At 41.2% G+C, this 16,196-nt stretch overlaps 3 protein-coding genes across 3 annotated transcripts in view; all 3 read right to left on the bottom strand.

The window, feature by feature from the left end:
* LOC119488352 (interferon-induced protein with tetratricopeptide repeats 1-like) overlaps positions 1 to 16,196 on the bottom strand; it is a 202,786-nt gene that overhangs the window by 32,174 nt on the left and 154,416 nt on the right. The gene's annotated exons all lie outside the window — the stretch shown is intronic.
* Positions 6,184 to 16,196, bottom strand: part of LOC119488347 (interferon-induced protein with tetratricopeptide repeats 1-like) — a 168,353-nt gene continuing 158,340 nt past the window's right edge. The window contains exon 4 of the transcript XR_005206940.1: positions 6,184 to 6,744. The gene's annotated coding sequence lies outside the window, so the exon portion shown is untranslated. The remainder of the gene's footprint in view (positions 6,745 to 16,196) is intronic.
* Positions 6,195 to 9,917, bottom strand: LOC119488355 (interferon-induced protein with tetratricopeptide repeats 1-like). The gene is made up of 2 exons (XM_037769929.1): positions 9,885 to 9,917; positions 6,195 to 8,099 (listed from the first exon to the last, which is right to left on the bottom strand). Exons 1-2 carry the CDS (start codon positions 9,890 to 9,892, stop codon positions 6,794 to 6,796), a joined length of 1,314 nt encoding a protein of 437 aa, XP_037625857.1. The 5' UTR covers positions 9,893 to 9,917; the 3' UTR covers positions 6,195 to 6,793.

Raw genomic sequence — 16,196 nt, 5'->3', positions numbered from 1 at the left:
ACAGTGAACAAAGTGCAAAGTGTAATTAATTATGACGCTCAGCTGCCTCCCACTGGTGTCACCTGGTTACTGTTTGGTTATCACCTCTCACACTGACATAAAAACTCATATCATTTTTATTTTTCACTTGTTCACCTGTCACCGTGGACATACTGTTATGCAGTCGTATTTTTTTATCTTTTAATTTCATTAGACGGATACTTTTAACCGTTAAAACATTTGATTTTTAAGTTTATTTTATTCTAATTTAATTTATTTTAATCTACTGTTTATTCTTACATTTCATTGTGCAAACCTGCATTGTAAAATGGCAAATAAATGAACCTTGTAACATTATAAATGAGTTAAATTGGAGCAGCTACTTACGTTTACAAACTGCGCAATTTACGTAAACCACGTAGGACGGAACATTTCCCGGGTATGTTGCTGTAGTTAGCAATGGCGGAGCTCAAAGAGACAGACGCTGCTCAGCTACACCAGAGGTCTGTACTACGAAGCGAGTTCAATATACCCAGGGTATCTTCTCGTTATCTGGCTTTCCTAACCCTAACAAATGAGATCCCACTAAGCGGTCCTACGAAGGTGGTTATCAACTCCTTAAACCAACCCAGGGTTTCTCCATCTGGTTATGAGCACATTCACATGAACAGGGAGGTTTTTGCAGCATCTGGCCAATCACAGGCATGGACAAGTCTACTGTCAGCAGACAGACAGAGCGGCACATTTTACAAAGAAAGAGCAAACTATATTAGACAAATACGAAGAAGTTAAACACATAATCCAGATTTAAAGTAACACAGTTGAATCTGCCAAATGCAGGAAGACCAGCACCAGCAGAAAAAACTCCTGATGTATGAATGCGTAAATGAACAGATTTATTAATTTAACGGAACACTCAAAAGTCAGATATAGTCGTCTAAATAGTCTAAATAAATAACTTTTCTTTGTGTAATGGAATCCTGGATTACACCTAATTATGCCCAGTACTAACACTTAGGAAATAGCCGGTTGGTCGTGCTACGGTTGCTAAAAATAGTAACACACTACCAGAATATGTCTGATGATCCTCGCCTCGAAACCCGTCTCACCCAAACCTCATGCCATTAATATTTAGCAAACACACATGAATAGATGGTTCTAAGGTGGATCTTTTATCGTTGCCGTTATAATGACGGTCATTTATCATTGTTATCGCTATTTCCTATTGGCTTTATTATCGCAGATCGTCGAGCTATTAATGCTGTAAATATTAACATTAACGCGCTACCAAAACACGGCTGATGATCATCGCCTCGTATCCCGCGTTGTAATGATATGAAAGATGTAATTGGCTTTATTATTAAGGCGGTTCAAACGGTGTGTTAATATTGTCTGTTGTGCTTAATCTATGGTAGAAATTAAGCAGTGTGTGCTGTATGTAAATATTACAATATTTTGTTTATCACAAGCATTGACTATTAACTTTATACACTTGCCATTGTGATTAATTAATAGCCTATCATTTAGGAACAGGACAGAATAGTTTATATATAATATTATAATATAATTTAATATAATATAGGCTAATAAAATAGATTATTATTAATACTATTATTACTAGAAGAGTATATATATATTTACTGTATATAATATAATTCAGTGGTATGCTATACATTGTATTTGAATGAAAAAGAACACTTGTATTGAGTCATCTTAATAACATATTTATTATAAACAAATTTTAAAAAACAGTACAGTAATAAAATCAGTGCAATCAGTGGTATATACATTTATCAACAATAAAATCAACAGGAATACAATGTAATGGAACAAAATAGAACAGAATATATATATATATATATATATATAATACAATAAAAAATATATATTATAAATACTATTGTTAATAGAATAATATATATATAATATAATGCAATATAATAAAATATAATATAATATAATACCATATAATATAATATAATACCATGTAATAGAATAGAATAGAATATAGTATCGTATAATAGAATATAATAGATTATTATTAATACTATATTACTAGAATACAATACAGTATATGAAATAGTATATAATACAATACAATATAGGCTAATGTGAACAGAGTTATCAGGGTCGAGTATCTTTTTTTGTGCCATATTCCCAGGCTTCAAGTGCAGCCCTCCACTCAGCCAGAATCACGGTGGCTGTGGCCTGGCAGTACCAATTCCCAAAGTACTGTTGGTGGGTGGCAGGGTCCCACTCCCTCTGACACTGCTTGCAGGTGACGGCGTCACTCTTCCTGGAGTATTTCCTCTTCCTTTTGCCACTCTGTTCCTCCTCCTGTCTTTTCCTCTTGTGGTAATTTTGAGTGGTGTAAGGCACATCTGTCAGGGAAGAACCTGCAGGAATCACAGATTGGAAGGCAGGCAAGAGAGGTTGTGGTGCAGGCAGGTGAGGTTGGGCTGCACACAGGAGAGGTCTGGGCACAAGCAGGAGAGGTCTGAGAGGTTGGGGAGCTGCCTGGAGAGGCGGCTCGAGAGCTGCAAAGAAGGGCGGCCTAAGACCAGCAGATGGAGTTATGTTCAGTCTTTGTTTTAGCTGGGCCATCCCTGCAGTATTAGGGGGCAAAACAAAGATGTGGGGATTTGCCACACTGCTGTTAGGCATACAGGGTCTGCCTTTCCTTTCAACTGCAGGAGGCAGGCTCTCTGGGCTGACGAAGGTGATTTTTGAGGTGGAGATGGCCTGCTCGCAAAGAGGCTGAGGGCCGTGGTGAGGTGGAGGGCAGCTGTGTGGTTGTTGCAGCTCGCGAAGAGGCTGAGGGCCGTGGTGAGGTGGAGGGCAGCTGTGTGGAGGTGGCAGCTCGCGAAGAGGCTGAGGGCCGTGGTGAGCTGGAGGGCGGCTGTGTGGTGGTTGCAGCTCGTGAAGCGGCTGAAGGCCGTGGTGAGCTGGAGGGCGGCTGTGTGGTGGTTGCAGCTCGTGAAGAGGCTGAGGGCCGTGGTGAGCTGGAGGGCGGCTGTGTGGAGGTGGCAGCAGCAGCAGTGGCAGGTTGGCTCTGGCTTCTAGCGGATCTCACCTCCCGCTTGACCTGGATGGCATAACGGCCTGCCGGATAATGTGAGATGTACCCTTGGAAGGCTCTTTTGTTGACGAGGTTGTTGTGTGAATCAGAGTTTCCTGACTCCTCTGACATTGATGCCACCACATAACCCGCATACCCCAACGCATTTTCTGCCACCCATTGAAAAGTTTGGCCCCTGAATATCCCAAACTGCATCTGATGTTGGCCCAGGAGATGCTGCATATTCTCCGGGTCTCCACCGCGACGCAGAACAGCCATCTTCGCAGACTCTTTCACCCTCTCAGGCGACAGAGCCCGCACCCATGGCCTGTTCTCCCTCTTAATTCGTTTTGCTTCCTCTGTGTCAAAGAGGCTAGCATGGCCATCCCCCCTCCTCCTAAATTTAGGCTCCATTCTGTATGATTGGGGGAAAAAAAAAAAACACAGTGAGAATATGCTTGGTCTGTCCTCTTATATTGTAAAATTATGGCCTGCTATATGTTATATTATAATTTCTTTCTTCTTTCTTAATTTCATATTTACTTTTAGTATATTTCACTACAGAATAGTGATCCAGCAAACTAAGAATGTCATTGCATTGATAACTTGTTTATTTATGCATATGACAATAAAGCCTTTGTATCCTCGTATTATATCCTTGTATCCTGATCTCCAATCTAGCTAAACTAACATAAATTACACTCTGTGTCCATTACTTCTCATGCAAAAGAGGTTATGCAATATGTTGTTGCCTCTGTCTGTCTGTGATACAGTGTTTTCTAATAATGTACTTACTATACAGAATCTGTAAACAATTTAATTTTTTAAAACTAGTTACTGGACCTATGCATTACATGTCTTATTCTCAACTGCTTTACAACCTGTAACTTAACACTATAACATTCTGAAACAATTCATATACACAGGGGCTAAATTAGCATACTCAGCAAAATACCAAATACATAGACTGATCCACACATAAAGAGTGGAAACATAGATTACGTTGGTAAACTGTGGACTACGTATTTTCTGTCTTGTACTATTGATTAACGTTAACGTCAGTGTTATTACCAAATAGCCAGCCCGTTATTAACTGTAGGGCTACATAATGTGCTATGTAAACAGACAGGCTAACACACTAGTGTTGTCAGCTGCCTAAAATAAAGCATAGTGTCATATCAGCTGACGTCAGTTGGTTATGAATGGAGAATCGTTCGCGACTTCAACTAGTGTGAGATAGCCAGGTTACGTGGATATGACATTAGCTTGCTATCGTGCTGGCTCGCCACCAATGTAAACCACATATTTTCAATAAATGGTTGATATGATATAATGTGAAAATGTCGATGAACTTACCCAAAATATAGCGAAAGACATCGGGTCGAAAACAAATTCTGGTGAAGGACTTGACTTTCCGTTGAAGGGAGGGACCTGACGTTGATTTCTAGGGGCGTGGCTTCCGGCGTCAATCTTGGTAGCGATAGCGAGTGTGACTGGTCAAATCTTGGTAGACGCAACGGACGGTGATTGGCTGTCGCCATTCTTGGTAGCAGGGCGGCCTCCGATTGGTCAAATCTTGGTCGAATCTTGGTAGCGATACGCAAGATGATTGGCTCTCAAATGATGGATGAGCTCGACCGAGAGGCGACAGGGAGCACTTAGGCGTGTATGACTATTTGACCCTTCTTTCAGCTGTGTCCTCCATCTCCGGCGGTGTGAAACGGACTCAAGAGGAAGTTCAAAAATGAGTATGAAAATATTATTCAAAGCGTTAAACACCCACAGCATAAATCCAGCTGTCCTTCCTGCATCTGTCAGTTTAAACTGTGTTGTTTTTAGTCTGGATTATGACTGTAACTTCTTCATATGTGTGTAATATCATCATACATCACCGCACTGAGCTCTGATTGGTCAGTAGGAGGTGCTTTTATACGAGTTGATCTCTTATCTGGAACATAACCTCTCTCTGGAGCAGGTTAGGTGTTCAGCATCAGTTACCATGGTGATCTACCCCGGTAAGAAGTGATCCACCTTCGTAGGACTGAAAACCCTGAAGGGTTAAACCCTGAAGTTACCTCACTAACCACAAATCCTGCTTCGTAGTACAGGCCTACAGGCCTCTGTACTACGAAGCAGGATTTGGCATAATCCAGACTAAAAACAACACAGTTTAAACTGACAGATGCAGGAAGGACAGCTGGATTTATGCTGTGGGTGTTTACCGCTTTTAATTATATTTTCATTCTTATTTTTTAACTTCCTCTTGAGTCCGTTTCACACCGCCGGAGACGGAGGACACATCTGAAAGAAGGTTGAATTAGTCATAGACGCCATGTTGTTAGTACTGGGCATGATTAGGTGTAATCCAGTCAACCATTATACAACTAAAATCTATTTATATCAAGACGAGTATATCTAACTTTTGAGTGTTCCGTTAAATTAATAAGTCTGTTAATTTACTCATTAACACGCCGGCATTTTTTTCTTCTACGCAGCTGTTTTTACTGCATTTGGCAGCTTGAACTGTGTTAATTTAGCCTGGATTATGTGTTTAACTTCTTTAACATGACTCATCAAATTTATCATGATATTTTTTCTTATGTTGATTGAAAGTTAGAAAGTTGTATTTCTTCTTGGGGAATATGATGCCACACTGATATATAGTATATATATTATATATCAGATATATAATATTCAAACCCAAGATGCCATATTCTTTATGGCTGCAACATCTTATCAGATGTTAAGGTGACATGTGCATTATTTTATATTTATAAGCATTTATATATGTAGTAGCCTATATGTGGACACACTGAGCAGCGGGTATGAAGAGCCATCAGTTACCTGGACACACCTGCATTATGACTCTGCTGTTACCTACTGGTGTAACCAGGTTACTGTTGGGTTACCACTTCACACTGACAGGGAAACACTTTGACACAAAGGCTCGTATTTGATCATTTGTCACCTGTTCACATGTCACCTTGGAGTTATACAACTGTATGTGTGCGATGTTCATCCATGTTGACTTACAAGTTGAAAGCTGTATTTTGATTAACGTCCATCAGCGCCCTGTGTAGTACAGTACTGCAAGATAGTGAAGCCTACATGAATTTCTCGTATAATAACCACCAAAACAAAACAACTTAAAGATTTCTTAGTGTACATAATGTATATTTATTAGTATTAGTAGGCTATTGTGTACAACTGAGACACAGCTTGACATACTTTATACATACAATCAGTTGCATCTGGCAATAATATTCAGGTTACATCAAATTATCTATAACATTATCAGAGAGTTTTATATTTCACTACTCCAAAGCTTACAGACATTCAAATTACATATAGTGGAGTTCTTATATAAACTTAAAATACAGTGCTATGGAAAAAAAACAATCAACACAACAGGAATATAATAAACACAGTGATTACATGTAAGTTATGAAAATCAACACTGATCAAAATCTATTTTAATAAATCATGTGATACTGAACTATAGTAATAACATTTGAACATGTCCACAGTGGATGTTATTTAAAGGACTAGTGTTATTGAATGATTCAGCCTGTTTAGTACAGATTGAGTGTACTACTGCTGACAGTTTTTCAGAGCAAATGTGTAGATTTTTACATAGTTTTAAAAAAAAGCTTTTGTCTTCCATTAAATGTACTTAAGTCTAAAAACGTGCAGACACTTGTTGAAACCTGCCTTTAAAGGAAACAGCTCAATCTGAAACCAGTGATGTTCAAAACACTATGGCTCTTGCAGGTTTTCCAGAAACTCCTCTATTTCTCTACACATTCGGTTCCTGCCTTTGGCTGTAATCTTCTTCAGAGTTGTGATGCTGTTCCCATGAAAGAAGGATTGTTGTGGTATCTCTGCCGCCTTCATGTGATATCGTATAGAACTTTCGTGCTCCTTTCGATCGAAGCTTAAATATTTTGCGTAGTGGTTGTAAAGGACCTGCTTCTCTGGAGGTTCCAGATCCCTTTCTAGCATTTCCTGATACATCTGCTCAGCTTTAGCCTGGCCGGGATTGGATTTTGCGTACATATTTGCGAGGTCTATTTCCTTCACAAATCGAGAATGAGGGTAAAGAGAAATCACCTCCTCATGGAGACTGATTGCTCTGTCTATCATGCTTTGCTTTGGGCGACTTTCTCTAAAATTAATGATCTTCCATTTGTAACAGAGTGCAGCACATCTCTTCAGATAACGCTCATCTGGATGGTTTTCCAGAGCCTCGTCTGCCAATTCAATGGCCTCATCAATAGCAACATAATGACTGTAAACCCTTATTAATGGTTTCATACCACTGTAGCTGCTGACGGGATTTCTCAAAACCTTTCTGGCTAACTCTCGTGCTTCATCTTCAATTCTCTCTCCTTTCTTAGCACATTGCTCAAGGTAGTAAGCAGCGAGGTACAAGTTCTCTGGATCCTGTTCCTTGGCGATTCTCACTTTCTCCAACATGTCAGCCTCCAGCCCCGTGTTGCTGTGTTTAAAAGCTCTCGCTAACACTAAGACGTGGCTGGTGTTCCACTCCACCATGTCCGGCTGCATCTTGATGGCTCTCTGGAAGTAATCTGCAGCCAGCTGTTTGTCTGTGCTGAAATTCATCAGGGTCCAGGCTTTTTCAGCGTAGATCTCTGGATGGAGCTCGTCCTGGGATGGAGATGGATATTTATTCATCAGGGCGTCGATCTTTGTCAGGTAAGCCTGACTCTCTGCTTGGTCTCCCAGGTGGTGGTTCAGCCAAGCCAGGTTCCCGTAGTTCACCACTAACCAGGGACCCTCATCTTCACTTCTCATCTGGAGGAAGGCCTTTGCAGCCTTGTTGAACAAGCTCTGGGTGTCTTCAGTCAACCCCAGCTTGTATTGAATGAACCCCCGCAGGTTGTAAATGTGACCCAGCCAGCTGTTTCCCTCCTCTGTGCCAATGTCCTCCAGCTGGTCACGGAAACGGAGAAGTTTGTTCCTGCTGGGGTCCAGATCCCAGGTGAAGTGGCACTGCAGGGCCTCCAGTTTGGACTCCAGTGTTGTTTGACTCTGAGCAGCACTGATGGAGAGTAAAAATAACAAATATTAAAACACATCACCAGTAGGTTAAAGTAACATGCTCTTAAAGTGGCAGTAGGCAGTATATGTTTTGGCATCATTGGGCAAAAATTCCATAATAACCTTTCAGCATATTGTAATTCAAGTGTTCTGAGAGATAACTAGACTTCTGCACCTCCTCATGGCTCTGATTTCAGGCTTTAGAACATCTAGCCCGTGACGGGAGACTTTGACGAATCACAGGTCATTTCAGAGAGAGAGCGTTCCTATTGGATGCGCTCTGGTCATGTGACCGGAACTTGGCGTTCCTTCACCAGATTTCACAATGGCAGCGGCGTCACAAACGTTCTCATTTTACAGCTAAACCATACACTACAAGATGAATGAAATAGGCATTAACGTAACATAATATTGATTCATATTTGATCAGCGCAGCCTAGTTTGACCGTTTGGTCGGAGTTCGCGAGTGATTGACAGCTGGCTCTCACAGACAGCAGATGGATATCAGACCTCAGATCAGCTCTTACTGCTTGTTTTCCTCCGGTCTGTAAAATCTTGCAGATGCCGTTAGGAGCACCGGAGGACACAGAGGCACATGATTTTGTTCAGGTTACCTGTCTCATGCACTACTGTCACGATATAGTCACGTTTTATAAAAATAACTTTTTTTAATCATATTTGCTCTAATCTCTCCTACTTCAGCTTTAATGTACGTGTGCTATGTTTGGATAACCACTGTTCATCTCATGTGGAGGAAGAGAGGAACATAGAAATGGAGTTAGGAGCATTGAATGGACAGGAAGGAAATAAAGAGGGAAATTTTTTCTTTTCTATTTGTTAGTTGCCTTCTGGAGCAAACACAAAATAATTTCACTACACGTTGTACTGTGTATGGTTGTATACAGTATGTGATAAATAAATGTGATTTGATTTGATAGATAGCAAGGAAATAAGGAAGAAAGGAAGGAAGGAATGGAGGGGGGTGGAAATGGATTAAAGAGTATTAGAGGATAGGAAGGAAATAAGGAAGGAATAATGAAAGAAGAGAGGATAGGAAGGAACAGAATATGGACCAACAGATGGCTGGAAAGAAAAAGTAGGCTTAAAGATAATAAGGAAAAGCAAAGTACAAAGGACAAGGACAAAGGAAGGAAAATTAGTGGATGGAAAGGAATGAAATGGGTAAGGAAATGAGGGAAGGAATGGTTAAGAGAAGAAGTAACAGAGAGAGGATAAAAACATGGAGGACAGTAAGGAAGAAAGGATGAAAGAAAACACAAAGGGGAATGAGGTATGCAGTGAATAAATAAATAAAGGAAGAAACAGAGTGAGGCAGGAGGAGAAAAAGAAGGAGGGGAGGACAGAGGGGAGGAAGAACAGACAGAAGGGAATAAGGCAAGAGATAAGAAAAAGATGGCTGAAAGAGGTAAGGAAGGAGGAGGCAAGTAAGGAAGGAAGAAAATGACAGAAATGGTGTGAGACACAGAGGAAAGCAAGGAAGACAGGAAGGATGAAATGGTTTAAAGATAATAGGATAGTAATAACGACAACATTTAGCATTTCTCCACCAGAATTATAATACTGGAGGTGGGATGAAACTTTCAGAAAACAATTGATTCATAATAATTGTTAAGAATAAGAAAGAAAATACAATTTTTAACATTCATGTGGCCCTAGCTGAAAGGGAAGAATGAAGAAAGGAAAAGAACAAGAAACAAGAGAGAAAAGTAAGAAGCCTACATTATTTACTCCAGCAATGATATGAAATGCAGAAGCAGCTACTCACCTCATCATTCAGCTGTTTCCTCGACTCAGTAGTGTTGGATTTGTTGTGCATGGAGTGCTTGCAATGACATGGAGGGGACCTGCTTGTGGTAACCAAGTGGGGAGGCTTGGAACTGTTCTGCTGTTTCTGTGGGTGCACAGTGGTTGTCTCCCAACGTTAGCTTGTGGGGGCGTGTCTCGGGGTGAAGGAGTGGGGGACTTGGGGCTGTTCAGTTGTTGTTGCACTGTTTTGTTCCGCCCCGTGGCGTGCCATGCGGGAATTGAGGAGGTGATTCGGTGACATTTGGAGAGGCTTTGAACTACTCAAGGGCGAGGACAGGGAGGAGGCACACGGGACTGCATGTTCTGTTTCTTTTCACAAGGTCACGGGAGGATGGAGTCAGAAGGAAGAACAAGAAAGAAGATATGTAGCAAAATCATCACGTGCCATAAGCTCCTGACTATTGATATTGTGTAAACCATAAAAACGCTGGATCAGGGATAGCTCGGGGTTCAGACTTCGCGAACTGACCCATGCATTGTATGTTGTCAGGGACACGTTGATTGGATCCAGATATCTGTAAACTCTTTTATTTTACTTATGCAACATTGATTGTTCGGAATAAATTGAATCATTATGCTTTAACCATCTGTTTGGAAAATCTCTTTGTCACACAAGATTAACCAACACGTAACTGTGCCTTGACCTCTTGGAGGTAGAGGGCCGGTTCCTTCAGTAGTTCTCTAAATATTGGGCTGGTTTTTGCTCTTGATGCTGGATTTGGGTTCGCTGGTATAAAGTCAGTGATGTCCAACTTCTGCTTTGTTGTAAATGATGTGATGTTGTTGAGGACGCAGCTTTAAATGCTCACACTGAAGTCGAAGCAAAGCGAAGAGGCGGGGCATTTGCATGTAAAGTCTTTTGTTCAGTCTTAATGCACCTTGACCTCTCGCTTTCCAGGAATGTAAACCTGCAGTCACATCTGAATAAACTAAAAAATGACTCATCAAATTTTGTGATTATTTTTTCTCTGACATTGAAAGTTAGAAACAGTTTGTTTCTTCTTGAAGAGCACATTTTTATGTATTATCTATTTTTATTGAGGTTTTCATAACAAACATATTAATAAAATGGTCGGTCTCTGCAGCAGATAGGCAGTAGACAATACCATCAAATTATTATGCAAGTAAATAAAAAAATAGTAGCCTAATAAAAAACAACACGCCACGCAGCCGGCCACGCGCTCCTGACATTGGATGTGTGACCACCACGTTAGGCCCTGTTCACACCAGAGGCCTGTACTACGAAGCGATTTCAATATACCCAGGGTATCTTCTCGTTATCTGCCTTTCCTAACCCTAACAAACGAGATCCCGCTAAGCGGTCCTACGAAGGTGGTTATCAACTCGTTAGACCAACCCAGAGTTTCTCCATCTGGTTATGAGCACATTCACATGAACAGGGAGGTTTTTGCAGCATCTGGCCAATCACAGACATGGACAAGTCTACTGTCAGCAGACAGACAGAGCGGCACATTTAACAAAGAAAGAGCAAACTATATTAGACAAATACGAAGAAGTTAAACACTTAATCCAGATTTAAAGTAACACAGTTGAATCTGCCAAATGCAGGAAGACCAGCTGGTAAAAGAAAAAACTCCTGACGCATGAATGCGTAAATTAACAGATTTATTAATTTAACGGAACACTCAAAAGTCAGATATAGTTGTCTAAATAGTCTAAATAAACAGCTTTACATTGTGTAATGGATTACTAGATTACACCTAATCAAGCCCATTACTAACAGTGAGGTGTGTATGACTTTTTGACCCTTGTTTCAGCTGTGTCCCCGTCTCCGACGGTGTGAAACGGACTCAAGAGGAAGTTAAAAAATAGGTATGAAAATATAATTCAAAGCGGTAAACACCCACAGCATACAGCCAGCTGTCCTTCCTGCATCTGTCAGTTTAAACTGTGTTGTTTTTAGTCTGGATTATGATTTACACTTCTTCATATGTGTGTTATATTATCATACAATCACCGCACTGAGCTCTGATTGGTCAGTAGGAGGTGCTTTTATACGAGTTGATCTCTTATCTGGAACATAACCTCTCTCTGGAGCAGGTTAGGTGTTTCAGCATCAGTTACCATGGTGATCTAACCCGGTAAGAATTGATCCACCTTCGTAGGACTGAAAACCCTGAAGTTACCTCGATAACCACAAATCCTGCTTCGTAGTACAGGCCTTAGGCCTACAGGCCTACAGGCCTCTGTACTACGACGCAGGATTTGGCATAATCCAGACTAAAAACAACACAGTTTAAACTGACAGATGCAGGAAGGACAGCTGGATTTATGCTGAGGGTGTTTACCCGCCTTTAATTATATTTTCATTCTTATTTTGTAACTTCCTCTTGAGTCCGTTTCACACCGCCGGAGACGGAGGACACATCTGAAAGAAGGTTCAAATAGTCATAGACACCATTTTGTTAGTACTGGGCATGATTAGGTGTAATCCAGTCATCCCTTATACAACTAAACTCTATTTATATCTAGACGAGTATATCTTACTTTTGAGTGTTCCGTTAAATTAATAAATCTGTTAATTTACGCATTCACACGTCTGCATTTTTTTCTTCTACGCAGCTGTTTTTCCTGCATTTGGCAGATTGAACTGTGTTAATTTTAGCCTGGATTATGTGTTTAACTTCTTCGTATTTGTTAATATAGTTTACTTTTCCTTTGTTAAATGCCACTTCACACTGACAGGGAAACACTTTGACACAAAGGGTCGTATTTGATCACTTGTCACCTTTTCACATGTCACAGAGTTATACAACTGTATGTGTGCGATGTTCATCCATGTTGACTTACAAGTTGAAAGTTGTAGTTTGATTAACGTCCATCAGCGCCCTGTGTAGTACAGTACTGCAAGATAGTGAAGCCTTAATGAATTTCTTGTATAATAACCACCAAAACAAACAGTTAAAGATTTGTTAGGTTACATAATGTATATTTATTTGTATTAATAGGCTATTTGTGTACAACTGAGACACAGCTTGACATACTTTATAAATACAATCAGTTGCATCTGGCAATAATATTCAGGTTACATCAAATTATCAATAAACATTATCAGAGAGTTTTATATTTCACTACTCCAAAGCTTACAGACATTCAAATTACATATAGTGTAGTTCTTATATAAACTTAAAATACAGTGCTATGGAAAAAAAAAACAATCAACACAACAGGAATATAATAATACCAGTGATTACATGTAAGTTATGAAAATCAACACTGATCAAAATCTATTTTAATAAATCATGTGATACTGAAACTATAATAATAACATTTGAACATGTCCACAGTAGATGTTGTTTAAAGGGACTAGAGTTATTGAATGATTCAGCCTGTTTTAGTACAGATTGAGTGTACTACTGCTGACAGTTTTTCAGAGCTAATAAGTAGATTTTTAGATAGTTTTAAAAAAAAGCTTTTGTCTTCCATTAAATGTACTTAAGTCTAAAAACGTGCAGACCACTTGTTGAAACCTGCCTTTAAAGGAAACAGCTCAATCAATAAGTACGTACAGATTATTTTAGGTAATGCAATACCTACATTTTGTTCTGGATTTAGAACCAGTGATGTTCAAAACACTATGGCTCTTGCAGTTTTCCAGAAACTCCTCTATTTCTCTACACATTGGGTTCCCGCCTTTGGCTGTAATCTTCTTCAGAGTTGTGATGCTGCTCTCATAACAGAAGGATTGTTGCGGTATCGCTGCGCCTTCATGTGATATCGTATTGAACTTCGTACCTCATTTCGATCGAAGTATAAATATTTTGCGTAGTGGTTGTAAAGGACCCTGCTTCTCTCGAGGTTCCAGATCCCTTTCTAGCAGTTGCCGTACATCTGGTCAGCTTCAGCCTGGCCTTGATTGAATTTTGTGTATATATGTGCGAGGTTTATTTCCTTCATAAGTGAAGAATGAGGGTAAAGAGAAATCACCTCCTCATGGAGACTGATTGCTCTGTCAATCATGCTTTGCTTTGGGTGACTGTCCCTGAAAAGCATGATCCACCATTTTGTAACAGAGTGCAGCACATCTCTTCAGATAACGCTCATCTGGATGGTTTTCCAGAGCCTCCTCTGCCAAATCAATGGCCTCATCAATAGAAACATAGTTTCTGTAAACCCTTATTAATGGTTTCATACCACTGTAGCTGCTGACGGGATTTCTCAAAACCTTTCTGGCTAACTCTCGTGCTTCATCTTCAATTCTCTCTCCTTTCTTAGCACATTGCTCAAGGTAGTACGCAGCGAGGTACAAGTTCTCTGGATCCTGTTCCTTGGCGATTCTCACTTTCTCCAACATGTCAGCCTCCAGCCCCGTGTTGCTGTGTTTAAAAGCACTCGCCAACCCTAAGACATGGCTGGTGTTCCACTCCACCATATCCGGCTGCATCTTGATGGCTCTCTGGAAGTAATCTGCAGCCAGAGTTTCTGTCTCTGCTGTAATTCATCAGGGTCCAGGCTTTTTCAGCGTAGATCTCTGGATGGAGCTCGTCCTGGGATGGAGATGGGTATTTATTCATCAGGGCGTCGATCTTTGTCAGGTAAGCCTGACTCTCTGCTTGGTCTCCCAGGTGGTGGTTCAGCCAAGCCAGGTTCCCGTAGTTCACCACTAACCAGGGACCCTCATCTGCACTTCTCATCTGGCGGAAGGCCTCTGCAGCCTTGTTGAACAAACTCTGGGCGTCTTCAGTCAACCCCAGCTTGTATTGAATGAACCCCCGCAGGTTGTAAATGTGACCCAGCCAGCTGTTTCCCTCCTCTGTGCCGATGTCCTCCAGCTGGTCACGGAAACGGAGAAAGATTGATCCTGCTGGGGTCCAGATCCCAGGTGAAGTGGCACTGCAGGGCCTCCAGTTTGGACATCCAGTGTTGTTTGACTCTGAGCAGCACTGATGGAGAGTAAAAATAACAAATATTAAACACATCACCAGTAGGTTAAAAGGACTGTTTGTAACTTTTACACGTATAAATCACCCAGGTCAGTGTCCCATGCGCGCTCAGTCTGTGGCTACGCTGTTCAGACAAGACTCCAACACAAACTACACGGAAGCACCAAAACCGCAAAGTTATATCTAGTGAAGCCCGTCTTGCAAAACAGTGTTGGCCGCGGTCGGAGGACGCGGGGAGACCCATAGCTTTGGTTTCCAGGGCTGGAGTCTCTGCTCCTCTGCTCCTCTGCCTGCCTTCCTTCACTCAGCTCGCTCCACCTCTAGACATTCATGCACGCACACGACACACTGCAGAAGAGTTAGTTTAGCTCTGAGAATATCTAGTGAATGCACTGGGGACGTTTGTGCAGAAATAACTGCTGCAGCTCCTCCAGACCAACAGAGGTTTTCCGTGTCTTGTGAAGTGACAGGGCTCCGCAGCGAGAATCTTTATCGTCTCCGACCGGGGTGCCGGTGTCTCCCTCCGGCCGCAGTCGGGAGGCTGAAGCAGGAAAAGCCAACACTAGGATCAGCATTGATTCATGAGAGACCTTCGTCTGATCAGCTAACATTACTGCCAAGCAAGTGAAATATAGAGTGATATTGTGGTTTTTGGCTGACGTGTGTAGCCTCACTGTTTTGAGCAATGCTCGTTCATGTCTATTTAGAGCGAGCAAGTGCGAGCCCGACGCTGACTTCCGTTGACTTAACGGCCACAGGTGTCACTGTTAACAAGCATTTCTGATTCTTACAAACAGTCCCTTTAAACCAATATGCTCTTAAAGTGTCAGTAGGCAGTATATTTTTGGCATAATTGGGCAAAAATTCCATAATAACCTTTCAGCATATTGTAATTCAAGTGTTCTGAGAGATAACTAGACTTCTGCACCTCCTCATAACTCTGTTTTCAGGCTTTAGAAAATCTAGCCAGTGAAGGGAGACTTTGACGAATCACATGTCATTTCAGAGAGAGAGCATTCCTATTGGATGCGCTCCGGTCATGTGACCGGAAGCTTGGCATTCCTTCACCAGATTTCACAATGGCGGCGGCGTTACAAACTTTCTCATTTTACAGCTAAATCGTGCACTACAAGATGATTCTGAAAACATTTGAGGAGAGAAATAGGCATTAACGTAACATAATATTGATTCATATTTGATCAGCGCTGCAGTTTGACCGTTTGGTCGGAGTTCGCGAGTGATTGACAGCCGGCTCTCATAGACAGCAGCTGGATATCAGATCTCAGATCAGATCTTACTGCTTGTTTTCCTCCGGACTGTGAAATCTTGCAAATGCCGTTAGGAGCACCGGAAAACACCAGAGGCAC

Source organism: Sebastes umbrosus, chromosome 5 (genome assembly GCF_015220745.1).
Source record: "Sebastes umbrosus isolate fSebUmb1 chromosome 5, fSebUmb1.pri, whole genome shotgun sequence".
NCBI classification, from domain to species: Eukaryota; Metazoa; Chordata; class Actinopteri; order Perciformes; family Sebastidae; genus Sebastes; species Sebastes umbrosus.
This window is presented reverse-complemented; position numbering and strand designations above follow the sequence as displayed.